This window comes from Muscardinus avellanarius, assembly GCF_963383645.1.
Source record: "Muscardinus avellanarius genome assembly, chromosome: 5".
In the NCBI taxonomy this organism is placed as follows: Eukaryota; Metazoa; Chordata; class Mammalia; order Rodentia; family Gliridae; genus Muscardinus; species Muscardinus avellanarius.
This window is the reverse complement of record NC_137790.1, coordinates 88,720,044-88,736,742: the sequence shown is the minus strand read 5'-3', so window position 1 is coordinate 88,736,742 and position 16,699 is coordinate 88,720,044. Positions and strand designations below refer to the sequence as shown.

General features: G+C 37.4%; 1 protein-coding gene across 3 annotated transcripts in view; it reads left to right on the top strand.

Annotated features, from left to right (window-relative positions):
* VPS8 (VPS8 subunit of CORVET complex) overlaps window positions 1-16,699 on the top strand; it is a gene marked incomplete at both ends in the record, with an annotated part of 223,582 nt that overhangs the window by 21,733 nt on the left and 185,150 nt on the right. For all 3 annotated transcript variants that reach the window (XM_080696055.1, XM_080696056.1, XM_080696054.1), the window contains 6 exons: window positions 4,787-4,911; window positions 5,880-5,966; window positions 8,778-8,845; window positions 10,267-10,420; window positions 10,749-10,808; window positions 12,636-12,743. In XM_080696055.1, the coding sequence (XP_080552181.1) occupies window positions 4,787-4,911; window positions 5,880-5,966; window positions 8,778-8,845; window positions 10,267-10,420; window positions 10,749-10,808; window positions 12,636-12,743 (602 nt within the window). The remainder of the gene's footprint in view (window positions 1-4,786; window positions 4,912-5,879; window positions 5,967-8,777; window positions 8,846-10,266; window positions 10,421-10,748; window positions 10,809-12,635; window positions 12,744-16,699) is intronic.

Here is a 16,699-nt window from a genome sequence, read left to right as displayed (position 1 = left end):
CATCAATATTGAGTCATGTGAAATTTAGGCACCTGTGAATCAATTCATAAGTATAAAATTCTAAATTTAAGATAACTTTCAGTGGTTTACTATTACCATGTCAGTACTGTATTTCATAACAGTTTTATAAAGCAACTCACTTTTATTAAGTTTTTCTAAAACATCCACTAAGGATGTTTTATCACAAAAAAATGATGATAAAGTCAACCTCTTGTTCTTTCTATCCATCCTTAGTGTTCATAGAAAAGCAGCTCCTTCTAGTCTACTGTATTTTATCAGTATATGTTCTATTTAAGTTTTTAAAGTACAGTAGCAGTAGCATTACAGTGGCACCAACAGGTGAGGGCATGAACATAACCAACTAATAGTAAGCATCAACATTCAAGAAGGTTCCATATAGCTGTGGGGATTCGGTGAGTGAGTCCAGGTCTTCAGTCAGTATGAGAACTTGAATTCTGTGAGTTGGTCAGTTGGAGGCCAGATAAAAGTGCTGCTTCTACTGTTTTGTGATCATTCATGAAAACCTTTTCTTCTCCTTTGGTCCTAGAGAATATTATAGTGTAAATAAAGAACAAAAGGAGTAGTAGTATTGAAGAATGTTGAATGGCAGATTCAAGTTCTATGCACACAAACTTGATGCCTTCTAGGCTGTAGGTTTTTCCTTCTTTGTCTTTGGAACTAATTAACACAAACGAGGGGTGAAGAAATAGAGGATTGGGTCAATTTTGGTATATAGAAAGTTATAAAGTCTTGAGCTATACTCACAATTAGGTTTTAGGGTTATTACAGACTTTTACATTACTATGGCTTTTCTTTGCTATTTGGCATATTACCTTTGAGCTCAGAATATGCTGAGATCTACCCTGAGCAAAGTATACTTTGAAAGATACAGGTAGAGTGTACTTCATCTGAAATTCTTGAGACCTGAAGTGTTTCAGATTTTGTAATATTTACAGGTTGAGCATCCCTAATCTGAATCTTAAATATTTGTTCCAAAATCCAAAGCCTTTTGAGTACCCATATTTTTAAATTAGGGATGCTTAACCTGTACTAATAAATGGGTATAATTCATTGCAGTTTCAAATAGATCTGCTTTCTGTGTAATCTGGGCTTTAATTGGCAATATAATTGGTAAGTTATTATCATCATTAATAATTTCTTGCAATAGTGCCATGAAACTTTTCAAAATTTTCATAGACATTGTTGTGTAAGCTCTACGTGAACTCTGAAGTTTGAGGGGAAACTGGTAGTCTCATGTTTCTTTTCTGGGTCACTTGCTTCATAAGGACCCACTCCAGCCTTTTTCATACTCTGTTGACACTGTCCACCAATTATTTTATGTGACTTGATAAGTAAAATTAGATCTTAGTACCTTCTCCCCAACAGTAGACAAAGGAGTCTCCTTTTCCTTTTAAATGAATGAGATCAGAGCAGCCTGGGCAGGGCTCTCATTTTTACCTTTCTTACTTCTGTCCAGGTCCTTTTGTTATTTTCATATAACTAAAAAAGTTAAGTGTTTTAAAGAAGTTTTATGTTTATTTTAGCCAAACACTTTTCTCCAGAACTGTCCAAATTACCAGAACTACAGAATATTTAGTTACTCTAGTAGGAGAAACCTGCTGTCTTTTTCCCATAAAAATTCTACCTTTTCTGAATTTAGCCTTAATTGCATAATTGCAAGCTTGTTAACATGGCACTGTAAAGATAGAATATATAAAGATAGAATAAAAGTTGGTAAATCCTTTGTGGAGTCAAAGTAGATTACATTTTATATACCATCCATTGACTGTCATCATTTGCTACTTGTTAAAAATGTATATGTTTGTGTTATCTATACATCAGTTTGTGATAAAAACCTAATAATATGTGAGGGACATTGACTTGGTCCCTTCATGCATTTTTTACTTTATTAATTTATTGCTTTTTGCAGCATAATGATATAATGGGTGTTTTCTACATTATGTAGATGAAGATAGGGAGAGTAAGAAAAATTACCATTTCTAAAATCATCCAGACATAAAGTTGCAATGCCTATAACTCTCTTAGGAGAGTTGGGACTCTACCATAAGGAAATACATATTATATATGATGTTCTTTGGTTTATAAAAGCTATTTATTAAGCCTGGTGTGGTGGCACACACTTGTAATCCCAGCATTTGGGAGGCTGAGACAGGAGGATCGTCGTTCACAGACAGCCTTAGCTACTTAGTGAGGCCCTTTACAACTCAGACCCTGTTTCAAAATGAAGAATAAAAAATAGGGCTGGGGGTATAGCTCAGCAGTAGGATGCCCCTGGGTTCCATCCCCAGTACTGAAAAAAAAAAATGAAATAAATAAAAGCTCTTTATTAAAATAGACATATGTAGTAGTAAGTAGTAGTAGTAGCATTCCCAGTACTGAAAAAAATGAAATAAATAAAAGCTCTCTATTAAAATAGACATATGTAGTAGTAAGTAGTAGTAGTCGTCGTCGTCGTCATAGTACTAATTAAAATTCAGGTTATCTGATTTCACAACCATGCTACTATATACAGGGACATTATAAAAATAACAAATACATTGTAAAAATCAAGAAAAAAAGTGATAATGTTTTAATTGACAGTAGTGCAGGATATAAATGTAATGCTTTTAACTAGTTTATAGTATGTGGAAACTAGTCAGGAAAGCACAGTGTGTGTAGGGTTTTAATACAGGAGTTGGATGTGTCCTTTTCTGCCTCTTCATCCACAGACACTGTTTTCTGCTTTCTCTTTTTTCAGTGGCACCCATTATTGTCTATTTGATTATATTTCTCAATTCTCCTGTTTATTCATTCCTTCTTTATAAGATTACTAAAATTATTTAAGTGTGAACTTTTTTAAAATTCAGAAAGCAGTAATGAGTGTTTTGGTGGATCAGAACCAGTAACATTTGGATCTCAAAGCATAATTAGTAAGGATCTCAGCAGTGTGGTATCTGGACACTGTACCATGCCTAGAAGGCAGGCAGTCAGACTCTGGGAGCTTTGTGGGGCTGATAGGATCCAGCCTCTATCTTTGTCCTCTTTCAGTTCACCTGTTGCCTATACATGTGTTCCCAAGTAGTGGTATTTATAGAATTCTGTCGCCCTGCCATCATCTCATGACAGTTTGCAAAATCAAGGTATATAGATGATCCATTAACTGTGTAATGTGGTCCTGAAACAGTAAGGATCCTGGAAAGCAGTATTATAGGTAGGCCATTTCAGTGGAGCAAAAGAAAAAATACTGTCATATTTTGAGTCAGAAAAATTGTACAATAAAGGGAAATTTAGTAATTTGTATTAAATTGAGGGAAGGAGGAAAAATTAGAAGGAAGCCATTCTAGGTGTGTTGGGGGAAATCTATAATTCTAAATGTGAAATAAAGGTCATGACTTAAAATACATCAGACCTTGTTTATTACGCATTTATTCCTTTCTGAGTGGTTCACTCAGAAGGCTAAAATCTAAAATGACAGAAAAGTATTGAGTATTTCCTGTGTGCCACATACAGTATAGCCGTTAACTAAGTTGCAGAACTTCTTTTTGGCAGGGGATTACTATTAGAGCCAGGTTATGAACACAGAAAAATATTCTTACAGTATTCACTTTGGATGGATAAAAGAACCTACCTAATCTAATTTTCTGTACCTAAGAATGAATATTTTTAGCCCCTATCTGAGAACTAGATTTACTCTTAGGAGGTAGATTTGCAAACGTGAAAGCTGTTCAAATGGTTGTCAGATGCCTGCTGAGTGGAAGGAACCAAACTAGGATTCTGTGAGTGTTAATTCACGCATGGTATTAGCTTTCAGAGCGGCCACAACCTAATAGGGGAGGTAAGACTGACCAAAAAGCCAGCACATCTGAGATAGCTGAGGCGCACACAGGTGCCACTAGAGTGGAGTGAAATTATAGTTGTTTTTTGTTTTCCTTAATAGTTAAATTTCCTAAATAGTAAAATTTTTTACTTCATTGTTTTCAAGTGAGTATAATCATGAACTCTATATACAATAAGCATTGCTTAGGAGAAGCCCTAGAGCAATTTCTTTTAGTTATTTGATAATAAAATAAATGTTTGCGTGCCTCCTAGAAAACTCAGAGATGATTAAGGCAGGATCCTTGCCCTTAACGAACTTAATCTAATAGAGATTTAAATGTTTATTCTGTAATTTTACTTACACTGTTAATTTGCTCAGTAATCCTTTTTTCCATGAGTAATATAAATGTAAATTTCAGCCAGCATCTAAGTTAATATATTTTTATTTTTGAAGTTTTAAAGCTATTTTTAAAGAAGGTGGTATTCTCTGTAACCTTGCATCTTGAAAGTGGCAAGAAATACAATTTTAGGATGCGGCAGTTGAAAAACAGTTGATTTGTTCAAGGAGATAGGATTTTTTTTTTTTTTTTTTTTGGTGGTACTGGGGTTCCTGGAAGCCCTTTTACCTCCAGGCTACACTCCCAGACCTATTTGGAAACAGGGTCTCTTAAGCCAGCGTGGCTGGCTTCGAACCTGTGCGATCCTCCTGTCTCTGCCTCCCGAGCGCGGGGATTACAAGTGTGTGCCACCACGCCCAGCTCCTCCATATTCTTAGTATGTAATTCAAGGCCCAGCTTCTAGCAGCTGCTCAATAACTATTTTTTTTTATGAATCTAAAAAATTGGAATGTAACTTTACTCTTTGCTTCTTTTATTCTTGCCACTTCTTAAGTCTTTGAAAACATGCCTAAACTGTATTTATGTATTCACTTGCTTTTATTTCTCTCACTTGACTTTACAAACCACTTTAGATCAGAATCAAGCACTGCGTCTCTGCCTGGGTAGCACTAGTGTTGGAGGGCAGTATGGAGCCATCTCTGCCCTCAGTATCAACAATGACTGCTCAAGACTTCTTTGTGGCTTTGCTAAAGGACAGGTATGGTGCAACACTAACACTCACAAGAGAACATGAAAATCATTTTAAAACACCAACACCTTTAGATCATTTTTTTTTTGAAGGGGTGGTGGTGTTACTGGGGATGGAACCCAGGGGAATTCTACCTCCGAGCTACACCTCCAGTCCAATTTTAGTTTTATTTCGAAACTGGATCTCACTAAGTTCCAGAATTAGGGCATCATTAAATTGCTGAGGCTGGTCTTGAACCTGCGATCCTCCTGTCTCAGCCCCCAAATAATTGGATTACAAGCTTGAGCCACCACAACTGGCTTGATTAGTATTTTGAAGACCAAAATATAAAACATAAAGTGATGATATGTTTGTTATTAACCCAAGATTGCTCAGTCCGACTTTTGTTCAAAGTTTTAAATAATTGTTACTGAGCTAGAGTGTATAATTTGTATATTCTAATTCATGTGTCTATTTAATAAATAGTTTTTATAAGCCAAAGAACATAGTATGTAAAATGTATTTTCTTATGGTAATAGTACTTAATTTTGGTTGCTTTTTAGATACACTATTCTGTTTTCTGTATTTTTACTGCTGTGTTTCTGGATAACTAGTTTGACATTCTTTTTCTGAAACTAGAGTAGATTATGGTTTTTCTCATCTTCTGATTTATGTATCACTAGCTGGTTTGGCAGTAAGCCTTTCCTGTAATTTTTACCAGTGCTAAAACAGACTGACTTACTAGAGAAATCTCTTTTACCTCTCAGTGTGAGAATATTTAAAATCTAAAGGGATAAATGGGTTGAGCAAGGGTAGATGAGGATGGAATAAAGGCTCTGTGCTCTAATGGCTCTGTAACCTTAGGTATGTTTTAACTTTATGGTTCTTTCCTTGCAGTGTTTATAGATGAGGAATAGATTATTTCAGCCAGAAGACAGGATACTTAAGCCCCCAAAAGAGCAATAAATTTGTTTTAAAAGTACTTAGTTGTCTTATAGATCACCATGTGGGATTTGGCGAGTGGAAAACTTCTCAGATCAATAACAGATGCTCATCCTCCAGGAACGGCAATATTGCATATCAAGGTAATAGCTTTGCTTTCTTTTGCTAATAATCTTTATTATGATGCCTTTGTGTCTACTTTAAAATAAACTTATCTATATTAATAACTAGAATCCCAAAAGGTGTATTTAATACAAAGCCAAACATTATTTGACTAGCCCAACAAGATGTTTTCCCAACTTAAAACCAGAGATGGGATAGTATGAAAATACTCACTTTCAGATTGTAATAAAGACTAAAAAAAGCAAAGTAATGTGATCCTAAACTACAGGTTGGAAACAGAGGTAGGCAAGTACCCTGCTGAAAACTCATAGACTTTAAAGAGTCTTTTTATCTTTGTGCAGTCAGCCAAGTTTTTATTGCTAAGGTGGTGGGCTCTGTCACCCTTTGTGGGAAGATAGCTGAGTCTTAGGGCACCAGTTGTGAAAGAAACAGGATTTGTGCTATATTTAGAAATGAATCTATTGGTTTATTTTCTTTCAGGCCTCTAAAGGGAAAGCATTAAGGTCCTAGTCTTGGTTTTCTCCTTCCAGGCCTGAAAAAAATAGACTTAGGTAACATTTCATTTATAAATACATGTGAACCTTGGTTCTTGCAGGCTGGCAAACCCATGTTCAGAAGCATATAAGGTAAAAGACTGTAACTAGGGAAGTCTAAAATCAGATCTAGATTTTAATCATGTGCATATTTTGTTGCTTAGCTGTGTAGAGCGCTATTGTACATACACATGCTTTTTAAGTCTGCAAGCATCTGGAGTTTATATGTCTGCATCTAGGTTAGTTACAAAAAAGTCTTTTGTGACAAAGCAGCATTGAAGCATTTAGTAACAATGAAAACAAGACAAGTAAAAGTAGAAGTTCTCTCCTCTTTCAGCACATGACTTCTTTTCCTATGGGATCTGCCAACTTCTAAAATGTTATACTTGCTTGTATATATGTTTTTTCCTTTAATAGATTAAAACTTTTGAAATCAGAATTTGTCACTTATTTTTGTGTTTTATCTATAAGAGTTCATTAAATGCTTGAAGGGTTAATTAGTTGGTGGTATTTGTAAATGGCTAATCCTTTTGCAGAGAAAAATAAAATTATTAAGAGAAACTATAAGAAATGAGATAAAGGCAGTGAGAAGGATGCATCTGAGGTCACAAGCATAGTAGTAGGAACCATAGTGTTTTTCAGGAATGGTGGTGAAGGTGGAGTGTGTGGACACTGACAGTAGAGAAAGAGATAGAATAAATGACTGAATATTTCTGAGTCTTGGAATGACAACACTTCAGTACTCTTAGTTCACTGTTCTCCAAATATAACTTCATCCTATCAATAACAATTTGGGCTCCCATTGTGTGTGTGTGTGTGTGTGTGTGTGTGTGTGTGTGTGTGTGTTTGTGCAAGTGCATTACTGCACTAATTTTTAACCATGTTATAAAGCACATGCACAAGAGGTAGAAAATTAAACAGAAATACAAGTTCTCTTTTCATTATAGACCCGAGTGGACCGTCTCATGCTGACCCTAAGGTATATGCTCCCCACTTTGGCCACTGTTCATCTAGGCTTTTAGAGCAAAGCTATGGAACTTGTTTGCTGTGCCCGTGTGTGGAGTAGAGGAAGAAGAATTTTACAGTGGCTTCTTGTATCTCAGCCACCCCTGAATAAAAAGGCATGCTATTTAAGAGGGTTCGCCAATTTTGGGGCTTCAGGGGGCAAGTCACTATAAATGATTCCAGTTTCTTTGTGTACTCTAGGTATTAGTCTTCTGTCAGAAGAGTAACTGGCAAAGTTTTCTCTCATATGTGGAATCTAGAGAGAAATTGGGAAACAAAAGAGACCTCAGATAAATGAGGAGGGTGCCATTAGAGTAGTGGGAGAGGAGGAAGGGACGGGCAAAGGGAGACCTGGTGAAGAAAACAGTGAAGTTATCAATACCAGTTTCAATACTAGGAACAGGGAGGCAGAGGAAGCAGTGAGACCCAGAGGGAAACACAGGTGGTGCTGTGGGCGTACATGTTTCTATCACTCTAAACCTCGATGATGTATGATTACAGTGCACCAATGAAAATATATTTAAAAAAAGAAGAAAAATGTTTTCCACAGCTCTGAAAAAAAAAACGTTTGTATTATTCTCACAAAATATAAAATTGTAGATTTAAAATCAAAAGAACAGAATGAGAAGGTAGAAAAAAATGATGCAGTTTTGTTATTTCATTTTGTGTCCTGTGTCATTTACCACCCTCATATGACCTTAGGCCTGTGTCATTGTGATTATTATTCTTCAGTTTTCCAGGTAAGGTAATAATAATTGATGTATACTCTAGATTGAAGAAGTAGCAGAATTTAGAGTTCAATAAAAAGTTAAGATGTTTTAGATAGTGATTAATTCTTCAGTTATTCAATAGATTAATACTTCAGTTATTCAGAAAACTTATTAAGAAAACTTTATTTTCCAATGAGACCAATTATCCTTTATTACATCTTTATTCTTGAAAACTAGGCAATTGCAAATGTATCAAAATGATCCTATTCCTATAATAGATGTTAGTAAATCTTAATATAAGAATTCAACTGGGGAATGTTAGAGTTTTTATCATCTATTATATGTATTTTTTTTTATCCTGGTGAGAATTAGCTTTTTAAAAAGCTTTAGATTTTTAAAGGACACAGCCATTTTTATTCTACATAAGGATACGTTTGTATGTTTAGGGTGATAAGCTGAATCTAGGTTAGGTTACTTCAAATGCTAAATGTGTATAGTGTAGATTTTCACAATTTTTTTTTTCTCCCTTAACATTTGACTGGTTCTTTGTAAATCTGTAAGAAAATAATTTTTTTCTGTTTAGTTTACAGATGATCCAACTCTTGCAATTTGCAATGACAGCGGAGGCTCTGTTTTTGAATTGACATTTAAGTAAGAGACTAATGGGCATTTGTTGACAATGAAAAGACTAGCTCTGGCTTAATTTGAAATTGAACATGAAGAGGTCTGGAAAGTGTATGTGATTGAAAATAGGTTATGGCTGTGTATTACAGTGACCTGGAGAGGCTTAGAGAACATGTGGAGTTACAGGCCTGGTCCTGCATGATTTTATCTCACTAAATCTGAATTGAGATTCTAGACTCCTACTCCCCAGGTGGTGGTTATGTGCTGCCAGCGGCTTGGAAATCCTATTCTGGAGCAGCTCATTACTTTTGGTTTAGGCCCCAGCCCCAGTTGGTTAAACCATAATGGCCAGGTGTGAAAAGGTTTTTATTGCCTTAGAATTGCCCTGTTTGCTCTTTAAATAAGATTGGAGACTGTCTAAATAGATGGGAGAACATTTGTGAAGATGAAGTTTTTTAAAAAGTAGAATGTAATATTAGCTGTGTAATAAAAATATTAAATGTGTATTATTTTCTGTAAATATTCAAGGCTAATGCCTAACTTTGTTTATTGTATTTTTCATAGCTTCTAGAATACTGAGCACAATTGCTGAAAATATGTGATTCATTTATTCAGCTAGTGCTTATTGATCATCTCCTACGTGTAGACATTTATCTAGATACCAGGGTTATGAAGAAGTAGCACAATTTAGGTAGGGTAATGGCATGGTTGCTATTCTGACAGAACTTACATTCTGGTTTGGGTGAGGATGGGGAGACAGGTGATAAACCAGCCACATAAATGAAATATCTTCAGATAGGTACAATATCTGTGAAGAAACTAAGACAGGTCAGTGTGCTGGAATGCACTGGGGATAAGTCAGAAAGGCCCTATCTTAAATTTAAAAAAAAAAAAGTAAAAAGGGGAAAGGGCTTGGGGTATAGCTTAGCAGTACAGGGCCCCTGGGTTTAATCCCTGGTCCAGAAAAAAATAAGAGGCCTATTTTAGAAGGTGACATGTAAAAAGAACTGAATGATGAACAGGTCAACAGTTGTAAAGATCTGCAGGAAGCACTCTAGCAGAGGAGCATTTGAAAGCAAAGACTTCTGGGTGGGCACAAGCTTGGCCTCTGGAGCAAGGCAAAGATGGCCAGTGTGTGGCTTTGTCAGGAATTACAATAGTGGAAGAGGAATAAGGGCAGGAGTCAGATCTTACAGGACTTTTTAAAGATAGAAGTATAGAGTTTGAGTTTTATTTTATGTACAGTGGAAAGCCAATAGAATGTTTTTTGGCAGAAGAATGATAGATCTGAGCTGCACAGTAAAAAGATCACACTGTTGTCCTGTGGAGTTTGGATTGTTGAGGGCAGGGGTAGGAGCTAGGAGGCCACTGTAGCTGTCCAAGGTGGAGGTGATAGTGCTTTGGGTCATTGCTAAGTTGGTTCTGAATTCCTTGGTTGCATTTTTCAGGAGAGTGATGGGAGTGAGAACTTGTGAATCTCGGTGTCTGTTCAGTGGTTCCAAGGGTGAAGTTTGCTGTATTGAGCCTCTGCATTCTAAGCCTGAATTGAAAGATCACCCCATCACACAGTTTTCATTACTGGCCATGGCATCCTTAACAAAGGTATGTGTATTAGGTGATGAAACTTTTATTTTACTTTTTCGTAGTACTGGAGATTGAACCAGGGACATTCTACCTCTCAGCTACACCCCCAGCCCTATTTTTTATTCTTTTTTTTTTTTTTGAAATAGGGTTTCACTAAGCTGCAGAAGTCCTCACTAAGTAGCTGAGGCTAGCCTTGAACCTACGATCCTCCTGTTTCAGCCTCCCAAGTATTGAGATTACAAGCATGCACCACTACGCCTGGCTAAGATGAAGTTTTTTAATGTTTGAATATCAACAAGTTGAAAATTATGAGGTAAATATTGAAAATAAATTTTTTCCCCTAAAGATACTGGTCATTGGATTGAAACCATCCTTGAAAGTGTGGATGACGTTTCCCTATGGACGGGTAAGTGTGCCTCTCCATCTTGTTGGCAAAAGGAAGGGCCATGTGGGAAGATGGAAGGAAATGATTTGTAAGAGGTGAATTCTAGGAGATTGTCTGAAGGTTAGGTAAAGTGGAAGCCAGCACTCCAAATACAGTTGTCTGGACTTACTGTAAGGTAACCAAAGTAGGATAAGCTGATGACTGCTACAGTGGCCTGGGATCATGGGGTCATATGCTTTTCTGTCTTTATCAGTTTGAGTTTCTCTCTCATAAACATCATAGAGGTGGCTGTTGTTTTTAACTTCAATTTGACAGTCTTTTTATATTGCTATCTTGGTGCTTTGCGGTCACACCTAATTTCGTGCATGGATTTTTGTAGCCTCATTCACTACCCTTTTGAGGGCAGTATAATTCCCTTATTAGATTTAAGGCTGGAGGATCAGTTGATGTATTGAGTTCCAGCCTTGATTTTCAGTGTTAGAAGACCATTAGTTTTTGATGATGGCCACGCTGAGGCAGGATTATGCTCACTGTTTGCTGCTTTGACACTGAACTACTGATAGTGTATACTCCACTGTACTATCCAACATAAATTGATACTACCATATGCTTTCCTTGGCTTCTGCCACTGATATGTTACTTCAGGGAATTACACTTACCAGAATGTACAGTTGACCCTGTGTATCTGTGGGTTTCACATCACAGAAAAAAATTGTGTCTGCATTGAATATGTGTAAGCATTATTATTGTCATTTTGCCCCAGAAATACAGTATAGCAAGTATTTATATAGCATTTACATTGTATTAGGTATTATAAATAATCTAAAAATGATGTAAAACATGCAGGATGATGTGTACAGGTTATATGCAAATACAATACCATTTTGTATAAGGGACTTGATAAGAGTTTTATTACTCAAGGCAAAGGAGTTGGGGAATTCCTAGGAGTAATCTCCCCTGAATACTGATGGATGGATGGCTGTATTATTTATACCTCAACTTCCTCTTTGCTGCTTTCTTGTGTTTTTAGAGTATGACTTTTTTAGCTAGTTTCGGCTTTTATTTTTATCATGGTAGTATGTGTTTGCATCTTCTTGCATGTTTTGTTTGTATTTTTCTCCAACATTTTATCATGAACATTTTCAAGGAAACAGAGAAGTTGGAAGAATTTTTCCTTAAGTGCTTGTATATGAGCTGTCCAAATTCTGCCATTACTATTTCATTATGTATTTACACATTTATTCATCTCTTTATCTGTCATCAAGCCATTTTAGTTTTTTATGTATTTGAAAGTAAATGACAGAAACCAATACTCATTTCCGTAAGTATTGAGCATGCATATCATTAACTAAAGTTTAATATTTGTTTAGGCTTTTCCTTTGGCATAAAATTTATATACAAAGAATGCATAACTCTGGAGAGATGTAAACTTTGATAAATCCATGTACTTTTGTAACCCAAACCCCTATTAAGATAGAAAACATTACTGTGAACCCAGAAAGTTCCTTCATGACACTTCCCAATCTGTCCTGCTTGGCTGGATTTTTTTGTTTTGTTTTTGTGGAGATTGAACCCAGGGGCATTCTACTTACTAGCTACATCCTCAGCTGTATTTTATTTTTTTTTTTAATTTTGAAACAGGGTTTCACTAGGTAGATGAGAGTCTCACTACTTCCTGAGGCTGTTCTCGAACCTGCAATCCTCCTGTCTCAGTTTCCCAAGCAATGAGATTTTGATTGGCATTTTTATGAGAAACCAGGAAAGGTTTTTATCAAGAAGCACTAGCCAGAATTTTCTTTTGTTCTTTTTCTGTTAACTGTGATTAGTTTTCCCTCCCTTCTCACTCAGATGGATCCTTCCAGTGTTCCATTACTGGCCTGGCACTTTGTGGCAGTGCATAATTATGTGAATCCCATGCTTGCCTTCTGCAGAGGAGATGTTGTTCATTTTCTTCTGGTAAGTCCTGAGATGATGGTAGGCTGGCTATAAAGTCTGATATCATAATTTTTCCCCTCCATTTCACCCGTGACTTAATATTATGACAACAAAGTCTATCTTGTTTATCCCGAGTCTTTGGAGAGAGAGTGACTTATTTAATTTTTATTTAAAACTTGAATGGTTAACATGGGAAAAAAACAATCATCCTTAGCTCTATAACCCTATAACCCTTCATTGTTTATTTCTCAGTTCTGTTTCTTTTGGCTGACAAATAATTTATGGGTTTTCTGCATGTATAAATATAAATGTGAACATGTCGGTATTCATACTATATGCCTATATACCTATGTATTATTATTATTATTATTTTTTTTTTGTGTGTGTGTGTGGTACTGGGGACTGAACCTCTGAGCTATACCCTAGCCCTGTTTTTTATTCTTTATTTTGAAACAGGGTCTCACTAAATTTCAGAGGGCCTCAATAAGTAGCTGAGGCTGGCCTTAAACTTGTAATCCTCCTGTCTCAGCCTCCCAAGTATTGGGATTACAAGCCTGTGCCACCACACCCACCTTAACCCTAGTTCTTAAAGAGCAAGTATCATGAGTACCTATCTTCTCTACTTTTTTTTTTTTTTTGCACTACCAGGTATTGAACCCAGGGGCATTCTGCCTCTGAGCTACACCCCCATCTCTATTTTTTATTATTTATTTTGAAACAGAGTCTTACTAAATTGTGGAGGCCTCACTAAGTAGCTGAAGCTGGCTGTGAACCTGCAATCATCCTATCTCAGCCTCCCATGTACTGGGATTACAAATGTGTACCACCATGCTCGGCTTATGTTCAACGTTTAACTGTTCTCTCAATTAGTAACAAACATACTGATTTTGCCTTTCAAACAATATTTGCCATACAAGTAAGTTGTATGAAAGAAGAAGTTATGTTTTATGCTTCCTACACTGCTTCTTGTGCTCATCAAAAGTTTAGAGAACATAAGCAAAGAGATGAGAATGTTGTAGAGGATTTGGGAGAAAGAGGTGTACTGGAGTCATAGAGCTAAGAATGGACCTGTGTGTTTTTTTCTCTGGTTCCTAGCTCAGTAAAGTGAGTGCACCCCTGCAAGCTAGTTTCTCCAGGAGTTGCTTTTTAGTTCTTCAGATGCACTCCGCCACCAAATCCTCCTGACTCTACCTCTAAAATTTCTTCATTTTTTTCCCTTTTTGTCTCTTCCATAGCTGCTTCCCCAGTGCAATCCACATACTTTTTTTGTGTGTGGTACTGGGGTTCCTGGAAGCCCTTCTACCTCCGGGCTGCACTCCCAGACCTATTTTTATATTTTTGAAACAGGGTCTTTTACGCCAGCACAGCTGGCTTTGAACCTGCGTGATCCTCCTGTCTCCACCTCCCAAGCGCGGGGATTATAAGCGTGCGCCACCATGCCTGGCTCCACATACATTTTTACCCTGGACTCTGCCATAGCTGTCTAACTAGTCTTTGTCCTGGGTGCCTTTTACATATGCTATCACATCTGCCAAGAAAGCTCTGTTTTCTCTTCCTGTGTTCCTTTCAACAGAAAGCTCTGTTAACATTTTCCCTGACCTTCTGAACTAAGTTAGTGCATCCTGTTCCATACTCCAGTAAGATCTTTTCCTTTCACAAATAATGCAGTCAAGAAATGGACAACTGAATTGAATAGACACTTCATAAAAGAAGAGATACAAATGGCCAATAGATAAAGATGTTCAACATCATTAGCCATCAGGGAGATGCACATCAAAACTACTATTGGCGTGAGATTCTCTCTAACGCCAATCAGAGTGGCAAGCATAAAGAAGTCAAATAACAAATGCTGGCGAGGATGTGGGGAAAGAGGAACTCTGTTATACTGTTGGTGGGAGTGCAAACTAGTTCAGCCGCTATGGAGATCAGTGTGGAGATTCTTTAGAAAACTGAGAATGGATCCACCATATGATCCGCTATACCATTCCTGGGTATCTTACCAAAGGGGTTGAAATCAGAGAACTACAGTAACATGTACACCCATGTTCATAGCAGCACAATTTGCAATAGCCAAAATATGGAACCAACCTAGGTCTCCATCAACAGATGAATGGATTGCAAAATTATGGGAAATGTGCACAATGGAATTCTACTCAGCAATAAAGAAGAACAAAATCATGTCATTTGCAAGAAGATGGAAAGCCCTGAGAACATTATGTTAAGTGAGATCAGCCAAGCACAGAAAGAGAAGGGACATATGTTTCTCTAATATGCCCAAACTAGGGAGTATTGGGGATACCAGAGGGACTCCAGATAATGGGAAGGAAACCTCAGCAAAGCTGGAGAGGAAGAAGGCTGAGGTTAATTGAGGAGCTACATTCAAATATGTGTAAAAGTATGAATGTAGCATGGTCAACCTGGACACTCATTGTTGGGAGGGGGAAAGGGAACCAGGGGTAGCGGGAAGATGGCATCAAGTACTGTGAAAATGTATGCCATTTTCAATATGATCCACATAAAAATAAAAATAAAATGACTAGGAAGGGTTTCAGTGTGCTAAGTTGGAAGTGAAGGTGGGACTCTCAGTTGTGTCTATGAGCTGATGGCTAAAGTACAAATGAGAATTTCAGGACAGAAAAGGTAATTGAAGCTCTGAAAATAAAAACCTAGAGCAGCCATGATGTGTTAGTCAGCTCTTCATTACTGTAACAAAATACCTGAGATGATCAGCCTAAAGGAGGACAACTGTATTTGGCTCACAGTTTCAGAAGTTCCAGTGTGTCGTTGGTCAGTCCTGTGGTTTTTGAGTCTGTGATAAGGCAGAACATCATGGCAGGGAGCAAGTGGTGGAGCAAAGCTTCTCACCTGGGGTGGCATCCTCTTCAAGGGCACACCCTCAGTGACCCAACTTCCTCCCATGAGGTCCCTCCACCTCACAAGCCTTAATATGGGCCTTTGGGGGACACTCATCTAAACCCCATAGTAGATAACCTTGGTGAATACTCATACAAGGAATAGGAAAAAGAAAAGGAAACAGGAACCTATGAAGGCAGGCACAGAGAGGTAGGAGAGGAAATGGGGTAGTATGGCATCACAGACAAAACAGACAAGGAAAATTTGGGGGACAGTATTTGTTTCAGGGTGAGGCCAATACTAGAGGATGATCAAAGGAAGACAGGAGAGACCACTGAACATAGCAAGAAGTACTTCATTAGAACCTTTCCAGAAGATTACTTACCAGTGGAATGGAGCAGAAGCTAGATTATAGAACCTTGTTAAAGAAATGGGTCTCCAGAGGAGCAAGCTCATACATAGTGTTTTGTTGTGAGAAGAATATATTTAAAAGTCTATTAAGGAGTAAGTCAAGAAAAGGGTTTGTGTTTGTTTTTACTTTCTATTTGAAGATGTAGAAGCCAGAAACATGTTTGAGAGCAAAAGGAAAGGAGCCCTAAAAAGAAATAAATGACTCTGCCAGCAAGGGAGGGGCTATGTTGAACAGTGATGGAGGGATTAGAGGTGGAGTTCATATTGGCAAAGTGATCGCCTTCAAGAACTTGAGGACATCTTTGGGGTGGGTAGGTAATGCTGGCATTGATCTTTTCCGTTTGTGAAACACTTTCAACATAGGCAGCATATGTCAACTTTATGAGAGCACTTTTTCTCTCTGGGCAAATGATTTAGTGAAATGAAGGTGGCACTCTTTGAAGGGCCCATGTCATGGAGTCTCAGTTTCTTTTTTTTTTTTTTTTTTTTGTGTGTGTGTGTTACTAGGGATGGAACCCAGGGGTATTTTGCCTCCGAGCCACACCCTCAGTCGTATATTTTAGTCTTTTTATTTTTTGAAAGGGTCTCACTCAGTTGCAAAAGGTCTTACCAAGTAGCTGAGGCTGTCTGTGAACCACGATCCTCCAGTCTTTGCCTCCTGAATGCTGGGATTATAAGTGTGTGCCACCACGCCCGGCTCAGGTTTTCTTTTG